The 19,537-nt window shown below is 45.7% G+C and overlaps 1 protein-coding gene and 1 long non-coding RNA gene across 2 annotated transcripts in view; one reads left to right on the top strand and one right to left on the bottom strand.

Annotated features, from left to right (window-relative positions):
• CAPN14 (calpain 14) overlaps positions 1–19,537 on the top strand; it is an 86,559-nt gene that overhangs the window by 30,847 nt on the left and 36,175 nt on the right. Inside the window, exons 5-13 of the mRNA XM_068232791.1 lie at positions 464–600; positions 3,990–4,164; positions 5,829–5,894; positions 6,035–6,120; positions 7,331–7,405; positions 9,235–9,395; positions 10,353–10,516; positions 14,479–14,490; positions 18,486–18,691. Coding sequence (XP_068088892.1) covers positions 464–600; positions 3,990–4,164; positions 5,829–5,894; positions 6,035–6,120; positions 7,331–7,405; positions 9,235–9,395; positions 10,353–10,516; positions 14,479–14,490; positions 18,486–18,691 — 1,082 coding nt within the window. The remainder of the gene's footprint in view (positions 1–463; positions 601–3,989; positions 4,165–5,828; positions 5,895–6,034; positions 6,121–7,330; positions 7,406–9,234; positions 9,396–10,352; positions 10,517–14,478; positions 14,491–18,485; positions 18,692–19,537) is intronic.
• Positions 337–18,916, bottom strand: LOC137504406 (uncharacterized). Its single transcript, XR_011019478.1, has 3 exons — positions 18,857–18,916; positions 18,511–18,686; positions 337–577 (listed from the first exon to the last, which is right to left on the bottom strand). It is a non-coding gene; the product is annotated as an uncharacterized lncRNA (long non-coding RNA).

Raw genomic sequence — 19,537 nt, 5'->3', positions numbered from 1 at the left:
TCTACTGCCCCCAACATCTGTATGGCTTATATTGTGGTGAAACCCCTCCTACAGTGTGCAGTCATGACCACGGCCCTGACAGTTTGCTGTCTGGGAACCTCATTGCATTGTGGGAAATTACAGCTTTTCCAACCGCCAAACAAGCAGTATCTCCTTTAGGACATAGAAGTCTCAGTAACGAACATTCTGTACAGATCACCTGGCAGAACTAAAGATGTTACCACCAGTGATACATTTCAGAATGTAATTCAGGGAGGGAATAAAATAATTAGCATATTAATATTGTAAACAAAACAACAACAAAAAAGCAATTTTATTCATTATTATTTTCACTAGTTCCACTTTAATGCTCTTGCATCCAACAAACTACTCTAAAATGTAAAGTTTTGGTTGTCATGTTCCTGTAAAGTGCGCTGCATGTAATTATTTCTCCTGGTGTGACGCCTTCACTCTTTCCCCACAGTTCTGGCGCTTCGGCGAGTGGGTGGATGTGGTGGTGGACGACTTGCTGCCGGTGAATCAGGATGGAAAGCTGCTTTTCGTTTCCTCTACCAGAAAGGACCTGTTCTGGGGAGCCCTGCTGGAGAAAGCCTACGCTAAGTAAGTGCATCCTGTGCGAAAATATCTGAAGTCATGTAGGTATGAGCCCATTCATGGCTTATAAGGAGCCCGAGGTGAGAGCGATATGGAGGCTGCCATATTTGTTTCCTTTTAAACAATACCAGTTGCCTGGCAGCCCTGCTGGTCTATTTGACTGCAGTAGTGTCTGAATAACACCAGAATCAAGCAGTGGCTAAAAAATGTTAGAGACAGCGGATCAACAGGGCAGCCAGGCAACTGGTATTGTTTAAAATTAAATAAATAGGTCATCCTCAATATCCCTCTCACTTCAAGTTCCCATTAAAGTGGACCTGAACTCTTGCACAGGACAGAAAGAAAACAGAGAAATGCACCCTGTAGATATTTAGAGAGTTTAGCCTGTGTAATTCCCCCTCATCTGTGATTAATAACCACCATAATTTGATCTCTCAGCTGTGTCAGCTGGCTGCCTCGTCAGAGCAGCTAATTGGTAAACACAGGATGTGAACAATATGTCTGCTTCCATGAAAGCAGGAAGTAGACACATTGCAGATATATTGCAGGATGTGTATTAGCAGAAACAAAAATGTTTTTCATTAGTGGTTATCATGCTGTTTCTTATCTTTTACAGCAGAGTGAAAGTTCTGAGCTCAGGTCTTCTTTAAAAAATATTTCTAATGTTGCTTGTTTGTCATCAGCCCACCGGAGGGCAGTGTTGTAATGTGTTGTCTTTGAAGTCACAGAATAACAATAAAAAAAGATTCTGACTTATGAGAGGGGGACCAGTCCATTTAAGTAGCAGGCAGTCATCACAGAAATTGGACTTTATTTTAGCTGAGTGGCTGTCAGTTCTCCTGGTACCTCTGTTTAAATTAAATGTCTGTGTCAAGATTTGGTCAGATCGGATGTTCATCATCACATATTTTGGCCCCAGAACTAGAATAACAGGACAGCTGGGGGTAATCTCTGTTCGTGCAAGACTGGCACCCGCCTGAAAAACAATTTTCCCAGGCATCACACAAATATGTTTATTCTTTTAAAGAGAGTGATTATTGATGCTTTTCTTTAAAGAGGAACCGTAACGACATATATAATGGAACTTTTTTATGTCATCTGAAACACTTCCTATAGCTATATATTGCTGTTTATTGCTACAAAGCCCCAGCCTGCTACTGTGGCTTAGCCTAGGCTATTTATTTTGCAGGAATTCCGCCCATCTAACCCTTCCTCGGGGCATTATGTTATTTAGTATTTATATAGCGCCGACATCTTCCGCAGCGCTGTACAGAGTATATGGTCTTGTCACTAACTGTCCCTCTAAAGAGCTCACAGTATAATCCCTACTATAGTCCTATGTCTATGTATGTATTGTGTAGTGTATGTATCAGTCTAGGGACAATTTTAGGGGGAAGCCAATTAACTTATCTGTATGTTTTTGGGATGTGGGAGGAAACCAGAATGCCCGGAGGAAACTCACGCAGACACGGGGAGAACATATAAACTGGCATATGTTGACCTGGCTGGGATTCAAACCGGGGACCCACCGCTGCAAGGCGAGAGCGCTAACCACTACGCCACCGTGCTGGTGCATTCTGGGAGACCAGAGAGCTTTTCTATTGACTTTAGAACTCTCAGTATATCAGGGGTATCAAACACAAATACAAAGTGGGCCGAAACTTTACACTCGAACCAAGTTGCGGGCCGACCTCAATGTCTAGTGACCACCTCCCTCCCTTATAAAGTTCCCAGGTTTCTAATGGCCCCCCTCCAACCCCTATACAGTTTCTCGGTGTCTAGAGGCCCCCACCCTCCCGTATACAGTTCCCTGGTTTCTAGAGGCTCCCACCCGCCCCTATACAGTCCCCTAGGGTTTAGTGCTTTCCCCCTATCTCCCTGGTGAGCCATGGCTTCCCTGGTGATATAGGGCTTCACTTCCAATTTAGCTTCCCTGGTGGTCTAAAATGGGCCAAACATAATGCAAAGTGGGGAAACCACTTGAGGGCCAAATTGAATGGCTCTGAGGCCCAGATTTGGCCTACGGGCCGTAGATTGACTCGTATGCAGTAAATGAACGCCTGTGATAAATTTCAGAAAAAAATAATCAGGGAGAGGAAAGATTTTGCAATGGGAAAGCACTGACTAAATAATTTATAGAATAATATTGTAAAAATAAAAATTCTTGTTATGTTCTTTTTACTATATTGGTAGGTGAACAGAGGCGCCAGAAGGATAAAAGTACATAAAATTTTTAAAAAATTGCTGGGAGGAAGTGGTGGACTCGCCTCCGTTAAAGCAGACACCAAGGACTGTAAATATATAGATATACACATTTATTGAAAATACCCCAAAGATGCAACGCGTTTCGCGGGCACAGCCCACTTCTTCAGGCAATGAGCAGGGGATAAACAGCAATTCAGTTATAGCAAGCAGAGCACCTCTGTCAAGTGCTCTTCTTGCTATAACTGAACTGCTGTTGTTTATCCCCTGCTTATTGCCTGAAGAAGTGGGCTGTGCCCGCGAAACGCGTTGCATCTTTGGGGTATTTTCAATAAATGTGTATATCTATATATTTACAGTCCTTGGTGTCTGCTTTAACGGAGGCGAGTCCACCACTTCCTCCCAGCAATTTTTTAAAAATTTTATGTACTTTTATCCTTCTGGCGCCTCTGTTCACCTACCAATATATTTGAGTTCACCCCAGGTGGAGGGGTGATCTACCCCCTTTCTTCCTATCTACAGAGAGCGACTTCTTAATCCTGAGTGAGGACAGGTCTAATCTCCTCACCTGCCTAATGAGTGGTTACCTAGGTGGTAACCCGTGTTTGTGAGTATTACCATCTCACTGTTTCATTTATCCAATCAATTTTGACATACTACACCATATTGGGCTCTCGATTTCTCTTCAACTTTACTTTCCTTCTTTTTACTATAGTTCCTCTTTAATATATCTGCTTTATTCATTTACTATACTTATATTTTTTAAATATATCAAAAAATAGATTGTGAGCCTCTCTGAGGGTCAGTTAGGGTCGGGACAAGACAATATACTCTACATTTTGGTTTGGCAAGTCTTTTTTTTTCCCTAATCAGAAAACTGTCAGTCTCGCTGTACTGCTGTGGTAAAGAAGTCCCTAGCATTACAATAGCCAAGTCTGCAGACCTGTTGACTGTCAGCTAAGACAGAACGCTGTGACATTCCTTTACTATGCTGTAGTAAAACAAAAATCTGTTCTAAATGAAAAAAAAATATACTGTATATTTTAATTGATTGCTTTTTCTTTTTGCTTGTTTCCATTTACTTAGGGCACGCCCCCTATTTATTGGCAAACTACATATAAGGAGATAAAAATCATACATTGCCATCTAGTGGCTGCATATAGGTATGACCTGTACTCTCTTATGTCTAACAGGCTGTGTGGTTCCTACGAGGATCTGCAGATCGGCCAAGTGTCCGAAGCTTTGGTGGACTTCACCGGCGGGGTCAATATGACTATCAAGTTGGAGCAAGCCCCTCGTGACCTGTGGGAGATCATGGTGCGAGCAGCACACAGCGGGTCCTTGATGGGCTGCCAGACAAAAGCAGGAGTAAGTGCAATAAATGCTGTTACCATGATTATACGTAGATTCAAGATGTCTCTGGGTGGTTAAAGGTCCAACCGCCACGATTCTGCAATGAGAGAGACCAGGAGCCCAATGGTGCAGTATCGTTAGGCTCTATGGCCGAGGATAGTGTAGTGATTTATACTGCACTCCCGCAACCACCGAGAGAGCCTACGGGAAAAAGACTGTTTCCGCTCGGTATCCCAGGTCTGCTATGCAGGTGCTGGTCAGTCACTGTGACACAGGGTGTCCAATACTCAACCCCCGAAGAGTAGAACTAACTCTAAAGCAAACTGGTGGAGGCGCCCAAAGATATATTTTAATCTCTAAATGGTACTGTATAGGAGTAAACAATTCTTACCTCCATAAAAGAACAAACCACATAGGTAAATATAGTGGTTTTATGATGCACAAGAAGACAACGCATTTCACGGTGCTAGCCCGCTTTTCGAGGCCCCTTTTTTAAATTTGAGCACCCCCCCACTTAACCCCTTCGGGACCCTCTGCCTACCCCCCCTTAAGGACCAGGCATTTTACATGCAGGGGGGGGGGCGCGTTTTGGGGTCAGGCAGCCGGACCCCTACTGTGGGCACGTAGGTATAATAATAATAACAATAATAGGTATGGTTCCCCCCCCTGGGTGGCCAGGTGTCCCCCGTATTGCTGGCAGCCTTTACTCACCTCCCAGGCTTCAGCGATGAGCAACTGTAGACACCTCCGCTCTCGCTGGCTTCCCGGCTCGTACTGGTGCTAAGTTCTGGGTCGCGGCTTGATGACGTCATCAAGCCGAGACCGGGCACTTAGCGTTAATACAACAGGGATGCCGGCCAGAGCGGAGGGGAGCGCCGATCGTCGGGGAAACAGCAGGAAGGTGAGTGGATCCTCTTCTTCCCCGACCCCACCGCCGCAGCTCTGTAAGTGATCACTATGATCCGCCGGCGATCATAGTGATCAGCAGCCATACGCAATGGCTGCCGATCACTGAGGGGAAATGTAAGCTGTCATATGACAGCTTAATCTACCCTCTTCGGTGCGCACGATTGCGACGGGACGGTTAGTTAGCGCGGATGTTGAAATAACATCCAGTCAGGGCGGCAGCACCACCTGCTGGACGTAGATTCAAACTACGTCGGTCCCCAAAAGGTTAAGGACCAGCACGGCCCTGTATGTAGCTACAGGTGCCCCTTAGTATTAGGTAGCCAGAAGTACCCTAAATATTAAGAAGCTAGAGGTGCCCCTAAGTGTTAGGTAGCTAGAGGAACCTCAGTATTAAGTAGCTGGTCTGTGGAATGCCGAGAGCAAGGTGAGTAACCACTCATTTATACTCTCATCAGGACTCTGCATAGAGAAGGAGGGATGGAGGCGCTCAGGGAGGGGAGTAAGCAGCCTTTACATCATCTGGCGCCTGTAGGCACGTGCCTACTTTGCCTTATGGTAAATCCGGCCCTGGCTTTTCTTCTATACACTGTTAACATTTACTAATCCTCCTGATTGCTATTAGAATATGCCGTGCTCAGATCTGGATTGAAGTTGGAGCTTAACTTTACCCACCTATGAGTAAAACCTGTTAGAAATTCGCCTGTCCTCAATGTGTCGATTAACCACAGCTCTGCTTATATCACCGGCCTGATCTGTCGTTTTTCTTTCAGCCGGAGCGGGTTCTGGAGAACGGATTAGTGACGGGACACGCGTACACGGTGACGGGGATCAGGAAGGTAAAATCAGCAATTACGAGCTCTTCTGATGAACGGCGCTCTGCCTTGCGCAGCATCCCCCTCCCCTCTCCCTCTATCTGCCGCGCTCTCTCTGCTTGCCTTCGATAAATGAATCAACTTCTACCATCTCCTCCCTCCAGGTGACCTGCAAATCCGGAACGGAAAATTTAGTCAGGCTGCGGAACCCATGGGGGAAGATTGAATGGAAGGGAAATTGGAGTGACAGGTGAGCCAAACTTGGGACAGAAAAAAATGTCTATTAGAGATAAATCTCTCACTGCAGGGTGCCATGCTGCCCTCTGGTGGTGGAGATCTCTCACTGCAGGGAGAAAACACAAATGGGGATAATAGACTCAAGATTAGAAATACATTTTTTCTGATTGTGACAGAATTCAGCATTTTTACAATTTCCGATTTTCTTGCAATTTTTTGTTTGTTTGTTATTTTTGCCAATTAAGTGAGTTAATTGTGAAAAAAATTGCTTTTTCAGAGTCCGCTATTATTATAATTTTTTTTTTTTGCAGATGTACGCTATTATACATAGTCCTTATTTCTAGCCTTGGTAGCCTTGTGAATGACCCTGACAAGAGGGAAAGGCCTTGTACACCTGTGTATGCTCATTAGGCATTTCCACCCAATCACTATCTGCACGGAGTTTGTATGTTCTCCATGGTCTGCGTGGGTTTCCTCCCACATTCCAAAAACAGGCAGATAAGCTTCCCCCTAAATTGGCTCTAGACACTAGCAGGGCCGGGCCGAGGCATAGGCTGGAGAGGCTCCAGCCTCAGGGCGCAGTGCAGGAGGGGGCGCACAATTCATTCAGCTGTCCTTCCTAATTGTGTTTGAAGCAGAAAGAAATAAGAAAAGGGGATACATAGCAGTGCCTGCAAGCCAGATAACTAGCTATTAAGGTGTTGGGGAGGTTGTGGGCCCTGTGGCCCTCTTAGTCTAATAGCAATCCGTGTGTGACAGCTGAGGTGGGAGGGATGGAGGGGCGCACTTTGGTGTCTCAGCCTTGGATGCTGGAGGACCTTGTCCCTGCTCTGGACACTAGATTGTCCTTAGAAACATGCACTACAGAGAGACACATGACTATGGTAGGGATTAGATTGTGAACTCCTCTGAGGGACAATATACTCTGTACAGCGCTGCGGAAGATGTCGGCGCTATATAAATACTAAATCATAATCATTACTGATCAGCAGATTCATTGGAACAATTGATTGCCTGGCAGGTTGGCTGCAGATCTCTCGTGTGAATGTGGCCATAGATCTGTGTGGAGTGTGTCACGTGGCGACACAGAGCGCCATGTGACTCATTTCAGAGCAGCCGAGGCGTGATCGATTCTCGCCGCTTGTCTGCCATGTAATTTATATGATCTACGAGCGGGGCCCATGCCTGCCAGCCACTCATTTTATCTTGTGATTTCTTTCCAGCTCTTCAAAATGGGAGCAGCTCAGCCTGAAGGAGAGATTGCTTCTGCACAGGACCCAAGAAGACGGCGAGTTCTGGTAATAGTCACACCGACTGCGCTATTCTGTGCCGCCATACACCGCCTCATCACAGGCAAACCTGCTCTACAATGACATTTTTGTGAGAGCTCCACAAGGATGTGTAACAAGAAAAACAGAACTTAAAGAGGAACTTTAAGCAAGGATTGAACTTCATCCCAATCAGAAGCTGATACTTCCTTTCCCATGAGAAATCTTTCTCTTTTTCTCGAACAGATCATCCGGGGGTCTGTGTGGCTGATATTGTGGTGAAACCCCTCCCACAGTGTGATGTCATGACTATGGTCCTGACAGTTTGCAGTCTATAAACCTCATTGCATTGTGGGAAATAACGTGTTTTTTTTCAACTGCCAAGCAAGCAGAATTTCCCTCTGTGCATAGAACTCTCAGCAATGAACATTGTGTAAATTAGGGAAAGGAAAGATTTTTCAATGGACAGACACTGACTGAGAAATCTATAAGTTAATGTTGTGAAACCAATAATCAACTGTATTCATTATTTTCACTACAGCTCCACTTTAAAAGACCACTATGGTGAAAAATTGTAAAATTTGGAATACACATGTATAAGAAGAACATTTCTCCCAGACTAAAATGCACTGTAAATTACTTTTCTCCTATGTTGCTGTAACTTATGGTAAGCATTAAAAATCTGACAGCTCTGACAGGTTTTGGACTAGTCAATGTCCTCCTTTATTCTTTACAAAAGTGCTCCATGAAACGGATCTGTACAAAAAGATGCCGACTGGCCTCCCTACTCACTGCACACTGTTTTGACAGTTGGACAGTTGGACTGTCATTCAGTAAGTGCTTGCGGAAAAAAAAAAAAACCTGAGAAACCCTGAGATGGACTATTCCAAAACCTGTCTGTTGTAAGTGACAGCAACACAGGAAAGAAATCATTTATAGTGCATTTTACTCTGGAACAATTTTATTTTTGGCGATAGTGGTTCTTTAAAAATCGACCAAACCCACAACTGAGCAAGGCAAATTTTAATAGATCAGTTTGATAAGTGAATATAAATAGTATACAAGCAAAGTGGTAGACAAACTAACCCGTTTCATGGGCTAAATATGTTTCTCGCTGCAGCTCAACCTACTTTCTCTCCTCTCTGGATTCAGCTGGTGGGTGGGGTCAGGTGTGACACCCAAAGTAGGTAGAAAAACTGATGCCAGACTACATTTTTCATCATCTCTGCCTTACTGTAGAGATCTAAATGAGGAGGCGGGACTTGAGATTAACAGGAAATAGAGATTAGACCTCATCCTTCTAACAGGAAACTAGGCAAACAGTAGAGTGGTTATGCCTGTATGGATCAGTGCACAGCTGCAGGAAAGCCTAGCTGTAAAATAGCTTAATAAGATTGGTTTCAAAGGTAATACTTATTATTTACACAGATCAACATGAGTGCTTTGTCAGCTGAAACCAGGCCTCGTTTCTGACTCCTAGCTGTCGCTCTCCAGTATGGAGTAGTGGCTGTTGACTGGCTGGGAGGGAAGTGAACAGGCGGACAGTGACTGCTGGGGACCTCTACATTGATGCCGAAAGAATTTTGATCTTTGCAGATACATCATTAATTCATAGTACTATTCTGTTAATTGGAATAATATAATAATAAAAATGTCGAAATTGGGCTTTCCGGCCCATTTTGACACCAATTACAACTGGAATTCGACATCCCAGCTGACGTTGATATATTTAGATGTTGGGAATTTTGGCAAGAGGGTGAAATAGAACTGGGTGATTTTGCCCCGTCAGTGTGCGAGTTGTGAGATGGTGAGCTGCCAATCGCTGCACGTGTCGTCATTTCTGTCTCCTTCTGTTATAGGATGTCGATAGAAGACTTTGAGGCCAACTTCGTGGAGCTGGTCATCTGTAAGCTGACCCCAGACCTCCTCAGCCACGAGAGCGGCAGAGAATGGACGCTATCCATGCAGTGTGGCAAGTGGGTGGCCGGAAGCACGGCGGGCGGAAGGATGACCTTCACGGGTAAACTAACACGGCCTTCTAACTTCATACCAATAAGCACCCATAGTGTGATTAAAAGGTTTGATAAGTCCTAGGAGGATGTTCAATACAACAGCGATTACTAACCAACACTTTTGACCATAAAATAGGCTTCATTATATATATAACACGTTTCGCCAGATCTCTGGCTTCTTCAGGCATGCATTGTTACCCTGTATGCCTTTATCTGGCTTGAGAAGCTGTCCATGTAGGCAGTATGGTGGCATAGTGGTTAGCACTTTTGCCTTGCAACGCTGGGTCGCTGGTTCGAATCCCAGCCAGGTCAAATCTGCAAGGAGTTTGTATGTTCTCCGTGTCTGTGTGGGTTTCCTCCCATATCCCAAAAACATACAGATAAGTTAATTGGCTTCCCCCTAAATTGGCCCTAGACTACAATACATACAATACATGATATAGACATAAGAATATGGTAGGGAGTATATTATGAGCCCCTCTGAGGACAGTTAAGTGACAAGACAATATATACTCTGTACAGCGCTGCTTAAAATGTTGGCTCTATACAAGTACTAGATAATAATAATGTTCAACAACCATGTGCAGCCCCATGCCGTCAGGCAGGAAGTGTGTGCTGGGGGGGGGGGTTAAGGGTTTGGTGTCGGATAGGTAGATTGTGCGAGGGGGGGCGGGGGTTAGGGTTAGGCACTAGACAGGTAGTGTGTGCTGGGGGGGTTAGGGTTAGGTAGGTAGTTTGTGCGAGGTGGTGGTGGGGGGAGGGGTTAGGGGGAGGGTTCTGTGTGAGAGTAGGGTTAGGTTTAGCCATAGTAAAATATTGGTATTCAATCTGGATATTTTACTTTCGGCATTACTGGGCGCCCAAATTTCCAGGCACCTTTTCTGTATGTGCGCGCTGATGTATGCCTGATGTGACTGAACAGACAGTGGGTCTTTAAGTGTCCATCTGCTTTTTTTTGTACACAGACTCCTACTGGAAGAATCCGCAGTACCGGATGAAGATCCTGAAGGGAGACAACGTGGAGAAACACACCAACTCCTGCAACGTCCTGGTGTCCCTCATGCAGAAACAGAACCACAAGCACCGCAACCAGAGTCCCCCTCTCTTCATTGGCATCTCTGTCTTCATGGTAAGCGGAACTCCTCTGTGTGCAGGCAGGGGGACATTAATAAAGGTTGCGCACACAATCTTATCACATGCAAGAGAGCATCCTCTGCACACAGCTAAGAAAATAATCAGTTGTGAGACACAAAATCCTCACTCACCCAAGGAGTTTCATCTGAGGCAATCAAAACCAAGCGGCTGATCCATTAGCTCCTGGCTTTGATTGGCTCATTACCTTTAGCTTCCGGGGCCAGTGGAAATTTGCTTGTTAGGAGAAATATTTTTGTCATCACTAAAAAAATATGACGTTTGGAACTTTTTATGAGGCTGCGTCCACATTATGCATTCTGCAGTGTGCTAGTTATAATTGCACAGATGCGCAATGGCTATGTTCCCAAAATGGGCGCATTCCCATTAGCGCATTCCATCTTAAAGAAAGCCTGAAGTACACTAAGGGATTGTTGGGGACCTGGGACTTCCTGCAGCCCCCTGTAATGCATCTGGTCCCTTAGAGTCCCATACCTCCCAACTTTTTGAGATGAGAAAGAGTGACACTTTAGCCACACCCCTGCCACTCCCCTAATCACGCCCCACCACACCCCTAGTCACGCATACCATAAAGATTTCATAAGAAAAATATGTTTTATAATTCAAACCACACTGGTCCTTTCTATCCTGGTTCATTTTCCTATATTTGAACATTTTAAAATTAGTAATATATCAATTTAAAGGATGGGAATAAAGTTTAGAGTCAATAAAACACATTTTTTATTAGAGAAATATATATATTTACATAGAAAGAGGGACAAAGCCCTGAAAGAGGGACAACTGAGGAGGAAAGAGGGACAGAGGGAAAGGGCTCCCAAAGAGGGACTGTCCCTCTGAAAGAGTTGGGAGCTATGGAGTCCATCCGGCCCCCTCTGTTGTGTTGCTGTGAGGCTCCTGATCCAGCTGCATATGCATGGTCCTGGGCGCGCGCACTCCCCAATCACGCTCCCGTTGCCAGGAGCATTCTGCGCAATTACAGTTACAGTCCTTGTGAGCTGTGCATGCGTAGAACGCCCCTGGCAATGGGAATACGATCATGGGTGCGATCGGCCGGGACCGCACATGCGCACCCGCAACTTGATTTATGGGGCTTACAGCAGCAACACCGAGGGAAGCGGCAGGGCGGCGAGGGAGCTAATGGACTACAGGTGGCTGAAAAAAGCCCCAGATGCAGGGGCGTAGCAATAGGGGGTGCAGAGGTAGCGACCGCATTGGGGCCCTTAGGCCAGAGGCCCTCCCTCGACTACAGTATTAGCTCTCTATTGGTCCTGTGCTCATAATAATAACTTCTATAGATACTTTGAATAGTGGTCATCATTACCAAACTGTTGCCCATCCCCTTCTTGCACCTCTGACACTGTAGTTGCCATTGGCAGGTTTTGGTGCGCCGTGTCCATTGTTATGTATAGAGTGCTTGGGGGGGGCCCCATTGTAAAACTTGCATCGGGGGCCCACAGCTCCTTAGCTACACCACTGCCCGGATGAGTATAAATCCTGTGGTGTACTTTGTCTCAGGTACACTTTAAGAAAGCAGAGTGACTTTGTTGGACACTGTGCATGTTACACCCGTGTTACAATGACTGGCAACGAGGTACCGTGTATTGCAGCTCGCATGTTACAGGATGCGCCTATTTTTTAAAATCCATTTGCATGTGCTACTTTCACTTTACTAAAAAATTCAGTGCAGACTCCGCCTAAAGCTCAGAAGCGGATGGCCATTTTTACTTACCACCGGAATCATTAGATCACTGTGCCAACCAGTTAAAGTGGACCTGAACTCTTGCACAGGACAGAAGGAAAACGTAGAGAAATGCACCCTGTATGTATTTAAAGAGTTTAGCCTGTCTAATTCCCCCTCATCTGTAACTAATCATCACCGTAATTTGATATCTCAGCGGTGTCAGCTGGCTGCCTCGGCAGAGCAGCTAATTTGTAAACACAGGATGCACGCTTTATGGCAGGATTTGTATCAGCTGCAACAAAGTAATATTTTTCTATAAAGGTTATTATGCTATTGCGTATCTTTTAGAGCAGAGAGGAAGCTCTGAGTTCAGGTCCGCTTTAAAGAGAACTCGAGGTGTGTTTAAAGAATGTTATCTGCATACAGAGGCTGGATCTGCCTATACAGCCCAGCCTCTGTTGCTATCCCAAACCCCACTAAGGTCCCCCTGCACTCTGCAATCCCTCATAAATCACAGCCGTGCTGTGAGGCTGTGTTTACATCTGTAGTGTCCGTCTCAGCTGCTCCCCCGCCTCCTGCATAGCTCCGGTCCCTGCCCCTGTCCCTTCCCTCCAATCAGCAGGAAGGGAAGGGATGCAGGCGGGGACTGGAGTTCTGCAGGAGGCGGGGAGAGCAGCAGACTGACACTATAGAGATAAACACAGCCAGCTCTGACAAGCTGTTTGTCAGCAGTGTGGCTGTGATTTATGAGGGATTGCAGAGTGCAGGGGGGCCTTAGGGGGGTTTGGGATAGCAACAGAGGCTGGGCTGTATAGGCAGATCCAGCCTCTGTATGCAGATAATATTCTTCAAACCCACCTCGGGTTCTCTTTAAAAACGTAGAAACAGCAATGAAAAACATATAGCCAGCAGTTACCTCTCTTTCTGTCACCACAGGTACTCTTTAGAAGACAAGGCGGATGTGATCACTACAGTTTTGCTGTTTTTTTTTAATTTATTTTTTTGTTAATTAAACAAAATGAAAAAACGAGAGAGATTAATTTGTTGAGTGATAAAACTTCAGGATCTTAATTAGATTTTATTCTCTGACCGCCATCAATAATGACGCTACAATAATGAGGTGTCATAAAGTAGATTTATAATGAACTGCCGAGACTCCTCTGTTTGCTCGCAGTGTCCTTATTATTAAAGCGGACCTAAACTCAGAACTTCCGCTCTGCTCTGAAAGATAAGCAACTGCATAATCATCTTTACAGAAAAGCATTACTTTGTCACAGCTGGTACAGATCCTGCAAAAATTCTGCAGTGTTTCTATTTCCTGCTTTCATGGAAGCAGACATAGAATTAACATCCTGTGTTTACAAATTAGCCTCACTGCCGTGGCAGTCAGATGACGCAGCTGAGGGATTAAATAACAACTAGTGATTAGTCACAGATGAGGGGGAATTAGACAGGCTTAACTCTCTAAATACATATGCATTTCTCTGTGTTTTCTTTCTGTCCAGTGCAAGAGTTCGGGTCCACTTTAACAGACTCCTTCAGTGAGGCAACAAAAGGAGCCATGAAATGGGAGGTAACCCTTCCCAGCCAATCAGAGTTTAATGTATTACAGGTCAGTTAAAGGGAAGCTCTGCTTCTACTACTCTCATTTGCCATCGGGATCACATGATATAAGCCATACAACCAATCAGTGGCCAGCGCATCACCAAACACAGAGATAGGACATTCTAGCTTTCTATGTGGTCAGACTGAGATTCAGTACTTCCTCCATAGGACGGTACATGGCATTGAGCTGTGCATGAGTATCACAAGCTGCAGTCAGTGTGTCGGTGTGATCACTGATCGTTTTGGCAAATCAAAGCTGCAAGTCTACACAGGGCTTGTTAGAATTCAGCAGTCAGTTGAGAGGAGGAAGTAAGAAAGGGTACTCTCCCATTTACACTCCCACCTCCCAAAAAGCAATCATAAGTTACTTGCTTCCCCTTAAAACATTGGGCATAAACTATGGTAAGTACATTATGCTATGATTATGGTGGATAAGATTGTGAAGGACAGAGAGTGACATGACTTAATCTGTGTGAAGGGCTTCAGAAACTGTGAGAGCCTTGTAAATAAATAAATAATAAATGATGTGTCCTCTGCAGGGGGGGGGGGGGGGGGGGGGAGGGGGAGGGACGGACACTATTACTATTGCCATAAAAAAGGGAACATCACCTAATATGTCTTTTTTTTTTTTCTCTCTCTGTTCTGTGTTGCAGGTGCCGATTGAGGTGAGTACTCTGTCTGAACATTTCATTATGTATATGTGTGACTCCGCTGGCTGCATGCTTGTTCCAGGTGTGACTCTGCTGGCTGCATGCTTGTTCCAGGTGTGACTCCACTGGCTGCATGCTTGTTCCAGGTGTGACTCTGCTGGCTGCATGCTTGTTCCAGGTGTGACTCTGCTGGCTGCATGCTTGTTCCAGGTGTGACTCTGCTGGCTGCATGCTTGTTCTAGGTGTGACTCCGCTGGCTACATGCTTGTTCCAGGTGTGACTCTGCTGGCTGCATGCTTGTTCTAGGTGTGACTCCGCTGGCTGCATGCTTGTTCCAGGTGTCACTCCGCTGGCTGCATGTTGTTCCAGGTGTCACTCCACTGGCTGCATGCTTGTTCTAGGTGTGACTCTGCTGGCTGCATGCTTGTTCTAGGTGTGACTCCGCTGGCTGCATGCTTGTTCCAGATGTGACTCCGCTGGCTGCATGCTTGTTCCAGGTGTGACTCCACTGGCTGCATGCTTGTTCTAGGTGTGACTCCGCTGGCTGCATGCTTGTTCCAGATGTGACTCCGCTGGCTGCATGCTTGTTCCAGGTGTGACTCCACTGGCTGCATGCTTGTTCTAGGTGTGACTCTGCTGGCTGCATGCTTGTTCTAGGTGTGCCTCTGCTGGCTGCATGCTTGTTCCAGGTGTGACTCCACTGGCTGCATGCTTGTTCCAGATGTGACTCCGCTGGCCGCATGCTTGTTCTAGGTGTGATTTTGCTGGCTGCATGCTTGTTTCAGGTGTGACTCCGCTGGCTGCATGTTTGTTCTAGGTGTGACTCCACTGGCTGCATGCTTGTTCCAGATGTGACTCCGCTGGCCGCATGCTTGTTCTAGGTGTGATTTTGCTGGCTGCATGCTTGTTTCAGGTGTGACTCCGCTGGCTGCATGTTTGTTCTAGGTGTGAATCCACTGGCTGCATGCTTGTTCCAGATGTGACTCCGCTGACTGCATGCTTGTTCCAGGTGTGACTCTGCTGGCTGCATGCTTGTTCTAGGTGTGACTCTGCTGGCTGCATACTTGTTCTAGGTGTGACTCTGCTGGCTGCATGCTTGTTCTAGGTGTGACTCTGCTGGCTGCATGCTTGTTCCAGGTGTGACTCTGCTGGCTGCATGCTTGTTCCAGGTGTGACTCCACTGGCTGCATGCTTGTTCCAGATGTGACTCCACTGGCCGCATGCTTGTTCTAGGTGTGACTCCGCTGGCTGCATGTTTGTTCTAGGTGTGAATCCACTGGCTGCATGCTTGTTCCAGGTGTGACTCTGCTGGCTGCATGCTTGTTCCAGGTGAGACTCCGCTGGCTGCATGCTTGTTCCATGTGTGACTCCACTGGCTGGATGCTTGTTCCAGGTGTGACTCCGCTGGCTGCATGCTTGTTCCAGGTGTGACGCCACTGGTTGCATGCTTTTTTCAGGTGTGAGTCCACTGGCTGCATGCTTGTTCCAGGTGTGACTCCGCTGGCTGCATGCTTGTTCCAGGTGTGACGCCACTGGTTGCATGCTTTTTTCAGGTGTAAGTCCACTGGCTGCATGCTTGTTCCAGGTGTGACTCCACTGGCTGCATGCTTGTTCCAGTAATGACTCCACTGGCTGCATGCTTGTTTCATGCATGACTCCGCTGGCTGCATGCTTGTTCCAGGTGTGACTCTGCTAGCTGCATGCTTGTTCCAGGCGTGACTTAGACACCAATGAACTCAAGAGTACAGCATAGCAGCCGACCAACCGCAATTCTTTTGAAGAGACGTTCCAATCCAATTATTGATTTGACGTACATATACTGTAGATTATTGCTGTACAGATCTGTTTGTAAGACTATTGAAAATATTCTTTCCACGTTAATTTTGCAGCCAGAAAATAATATCCAAAATTGACAGCGCAAATTGCAGTCAGAGCTCCCCAGATCCCTGCATTGTAAACCCATCAGCAATAGATTCTAGTTCCCCGAGTGATCAGGGTATAACCTCAGGTTGATCTATCAATAAATTAGCATAGCTAGAAATGTAGTTGCAGTTTGGCTCCTGTACCCCTAACACAACAAGGGGGAAAGTTAACCCTCAGATATACATAGACGCCACTAAATAAAATTGTTAGGGTCACACACTTTCTAAGGTATACCAAACTTTCTTTATTGTTGCATAACTACACAAACCGCCCATAAATACCCACAATAACATTACATAGATCCCAACATTTAAAACCAGCAATAACCTCAGGTTGACTTGCCACTCCTCTTAGACATAAGTAGAACTTCGGAATATTCCTGCCAAGCCTGGTGTTTTGCGCTAAACACAGCCTTTCTCCGATCCGTGGAGTGGAGGCTTATATTAAACAGAGCTTTGTTGGCCAGGCACTTTGCCGTGATGTCAAAATCAATGGTGTAATGCATTCGTAATGACGAAAAATCTGATGCCCTCCAGCCCGCCGATATAAACAAAGCATTAGTCTGCCGTGAGCGGGAGGGACCGCGCCGCACAGCACCTTCTAGACTCCATGCTTTAGCGCTTTGTCATAATTTAATAATAATAATTATTAGAGGTAATTGCACGCTTGGCCGAGGGCGGAATGACGAGGGCAGAGCCAGCTCCGAGGAACGCCGGTTATGGCCGCTCATAAGAGGAAAGAAGTGGCTGCATGCTGGGAGGTCAAACGCAGGTTTTATCGAACGCGGAGATTGATGGTGGAGGTCTGGAATGGCGCAGTCGGTCCGGGTACCGGGAGGGGTCGTAAATCCTGATATTGACCGAAGCCACACGCCGCACTGCCTCTCATTTATATTACACCGATACATGTACGGATAACAAAATATAGACCTTAACTTCGGCGGCCGCAAATTTTCAGGTGCGAATCTCACAGCGGAATGGTCTATCGCTGCTTCTGGGGGGCTGAAGGCTTTCCACAGTGTTTAATCGGCCATTAAAATCACAAATTAAGTCTGAACTCTTAAATTACAGGAAAATACTGTTTAGTACTGTAATGGTAGAAAAAAATAATTTCTACTTTCATTATAAAACTGCTATAAATAAAGGCGGGAACAGCCAACCTGCTTGCAGTTTAAAAGTAAACCAAAATGAGGCCAGAAACCCACTAAGAGCGATTTCTAAGCACTAGTGAGTTGAAACCTCTCCTGCTAATGCAATGCTAGAGGGGATTTTTATAAAATCACATCGCTCAAGTAGGATCACACCCCTAGCATTGCATTAGCAAGAGTTTTCAAGATGCTTGTTCAGGGTCTATAGCTAATGGTGTTAGAAACACTGGATCTTCCGTAAAGCCATGCAATGTGCATTGTTATAAAAGGAAATAAATATGTCAGCCTCCATATGTATCTCATCTCATGTTCCCTTCAATCTTATTAAAAACTATCTTTCCAACTTAGTGTGCAGCCAGCTACGATTTTCCAGATCTGACAGTAAAACTCATATTGTTTGTTCTCCTGCAACCATAGCAACACCGTTTTGCAAAAATTCCCACCCTGCTGCACGAAGCAGGAGCCATTTGTACTCATTTCCAGTACCTGTACTACTCCAGTGTCTGCCGAAGCATTCAGATGAGAGATAGTATAGAGTATACTCTGTCCCCTGTGCTTACAGTACGTATGATTGGTAAGGCCATGGACCCACTACAGATCACTCATAGCAATCGCTCAGCGTTTTTTCTAGCGGTTGTAAAACAATTTCAGCAGCGATTCCCAGTGTTTAGCCACTGCTTTATCATTGCTGAAAGCACTCTGGTGGGTCCTAGGCCCAACTGCTCTGTATGAGGCTCAGGGCCAGATTTTCCATAAGGCACTGTAGGTACATGCCTACAGGCGCCATTTGTGGGAGAGTGGCCTGTGTATGGGGGTGTGGCCTGTGGTCAGGGGCGGAGTTTAGGGCTCCAGAATGCCTGTGAATACAGGCCTCTGAGTTGTAAATCCGGCCCTGATGATGCTTGAGCTCACAGTAGGTCTCTGTCTCTTTTCGGCACAGTACCAAGGAATACGCAGCCGCCTACCTCAGGAATTCTTCCTCAACAGCCGGCCAATCACCAACAAGTGTGTGTTCATCAACGAGCGTGAGGTGACACAGGACTTCCTCCTGCTCCCAGGGTCCTACGTCATTGTCCCCTCCACGGCCGAGCCCGGGGAAGAGTGTGAATTCATCCTGAGGGTCTTCTCCAGGATACACATACTAGAGTGAGTAAATAGATTAGCGCATGCTCAATACGCAATACATTACAGGGAAAATGTGTCATCTGTAAATTTTTAGATTTAAAGAGGACCAGTCATAAATAAAGCAGGTACTTGTAATAACTTGAATCTCCATATTGGTCAAAGCTACAAAAAAAAAAGATTCTGCACCTAGATTGTTGGAGTTCAGTGTTCTTTAGATGCAGATAGTCACCCAGTATGACAGATTAGAACTCTTTACTAAAGAAAAACATGCAGATAAATCATACACCATCATCAGGAAGTACAGCTTACTTAGAAGAGAGAACACGGAGTAAATACAGGAAATCACAATACCATTCAGTTCAGCTGTGCAGTTTACACAGTGACATCTTGTGGTTGTTTTGCTACACTGCAATTTAAGGCAACTATGTTGTTAAACCTCCAATATACTGTAGAGCCGGGTTGCACAGTTACGTTTGTAATCATCTTGGCACAGTTGGGTGACATGCGTGGTCTAAGGGTGCATAGTACACACATCCAATTTTGATTGGCCAATCAGTGACCAATTTCACCTTCTTCTTGTATGAGTGCCAAAACACCTTGAATACTATGAACAGATTGTGCAGTTCTGATACTACATGGAAGTGGTAAAATTGGCCAATCAAAATTGGATGTGTGTACCAAGCTTTACTCCACTACACATTTTTTGCCTTTTTGGCCCAGTGGCAGCGCTCAGAAGTCCAGTCATTTAAATGGACCAGTCCCAGCTCCCCCAAAAATGACGGCAATAAGATTGCTTGGAGATGTCTGCCGCGTTAGGTGGGCGGTCTCCAGACTTGCCCCTATGCCTTGCCATATGAGATTACATGT

Source organism: Hyperolius riggenbachi, chromosome 4, assembly GCF_040937935.1.
Source record: "Hyperolius riggenbachi isolate aHypRig1 chromosome 4, aHypRig1.pri, whole genome shotgun sequence".
Taxonomy (NCBI): Eukaryota; Metazoa; Chordata; class Amphibia; order Anura; family Hyperoliidae; genus Hyperolius; species Hyperolius riggenbachi.
Note: the sequence above shows the minus strand (reverse complement) of the source record. Positions and strands in the feature narration are given on the sequence as shown.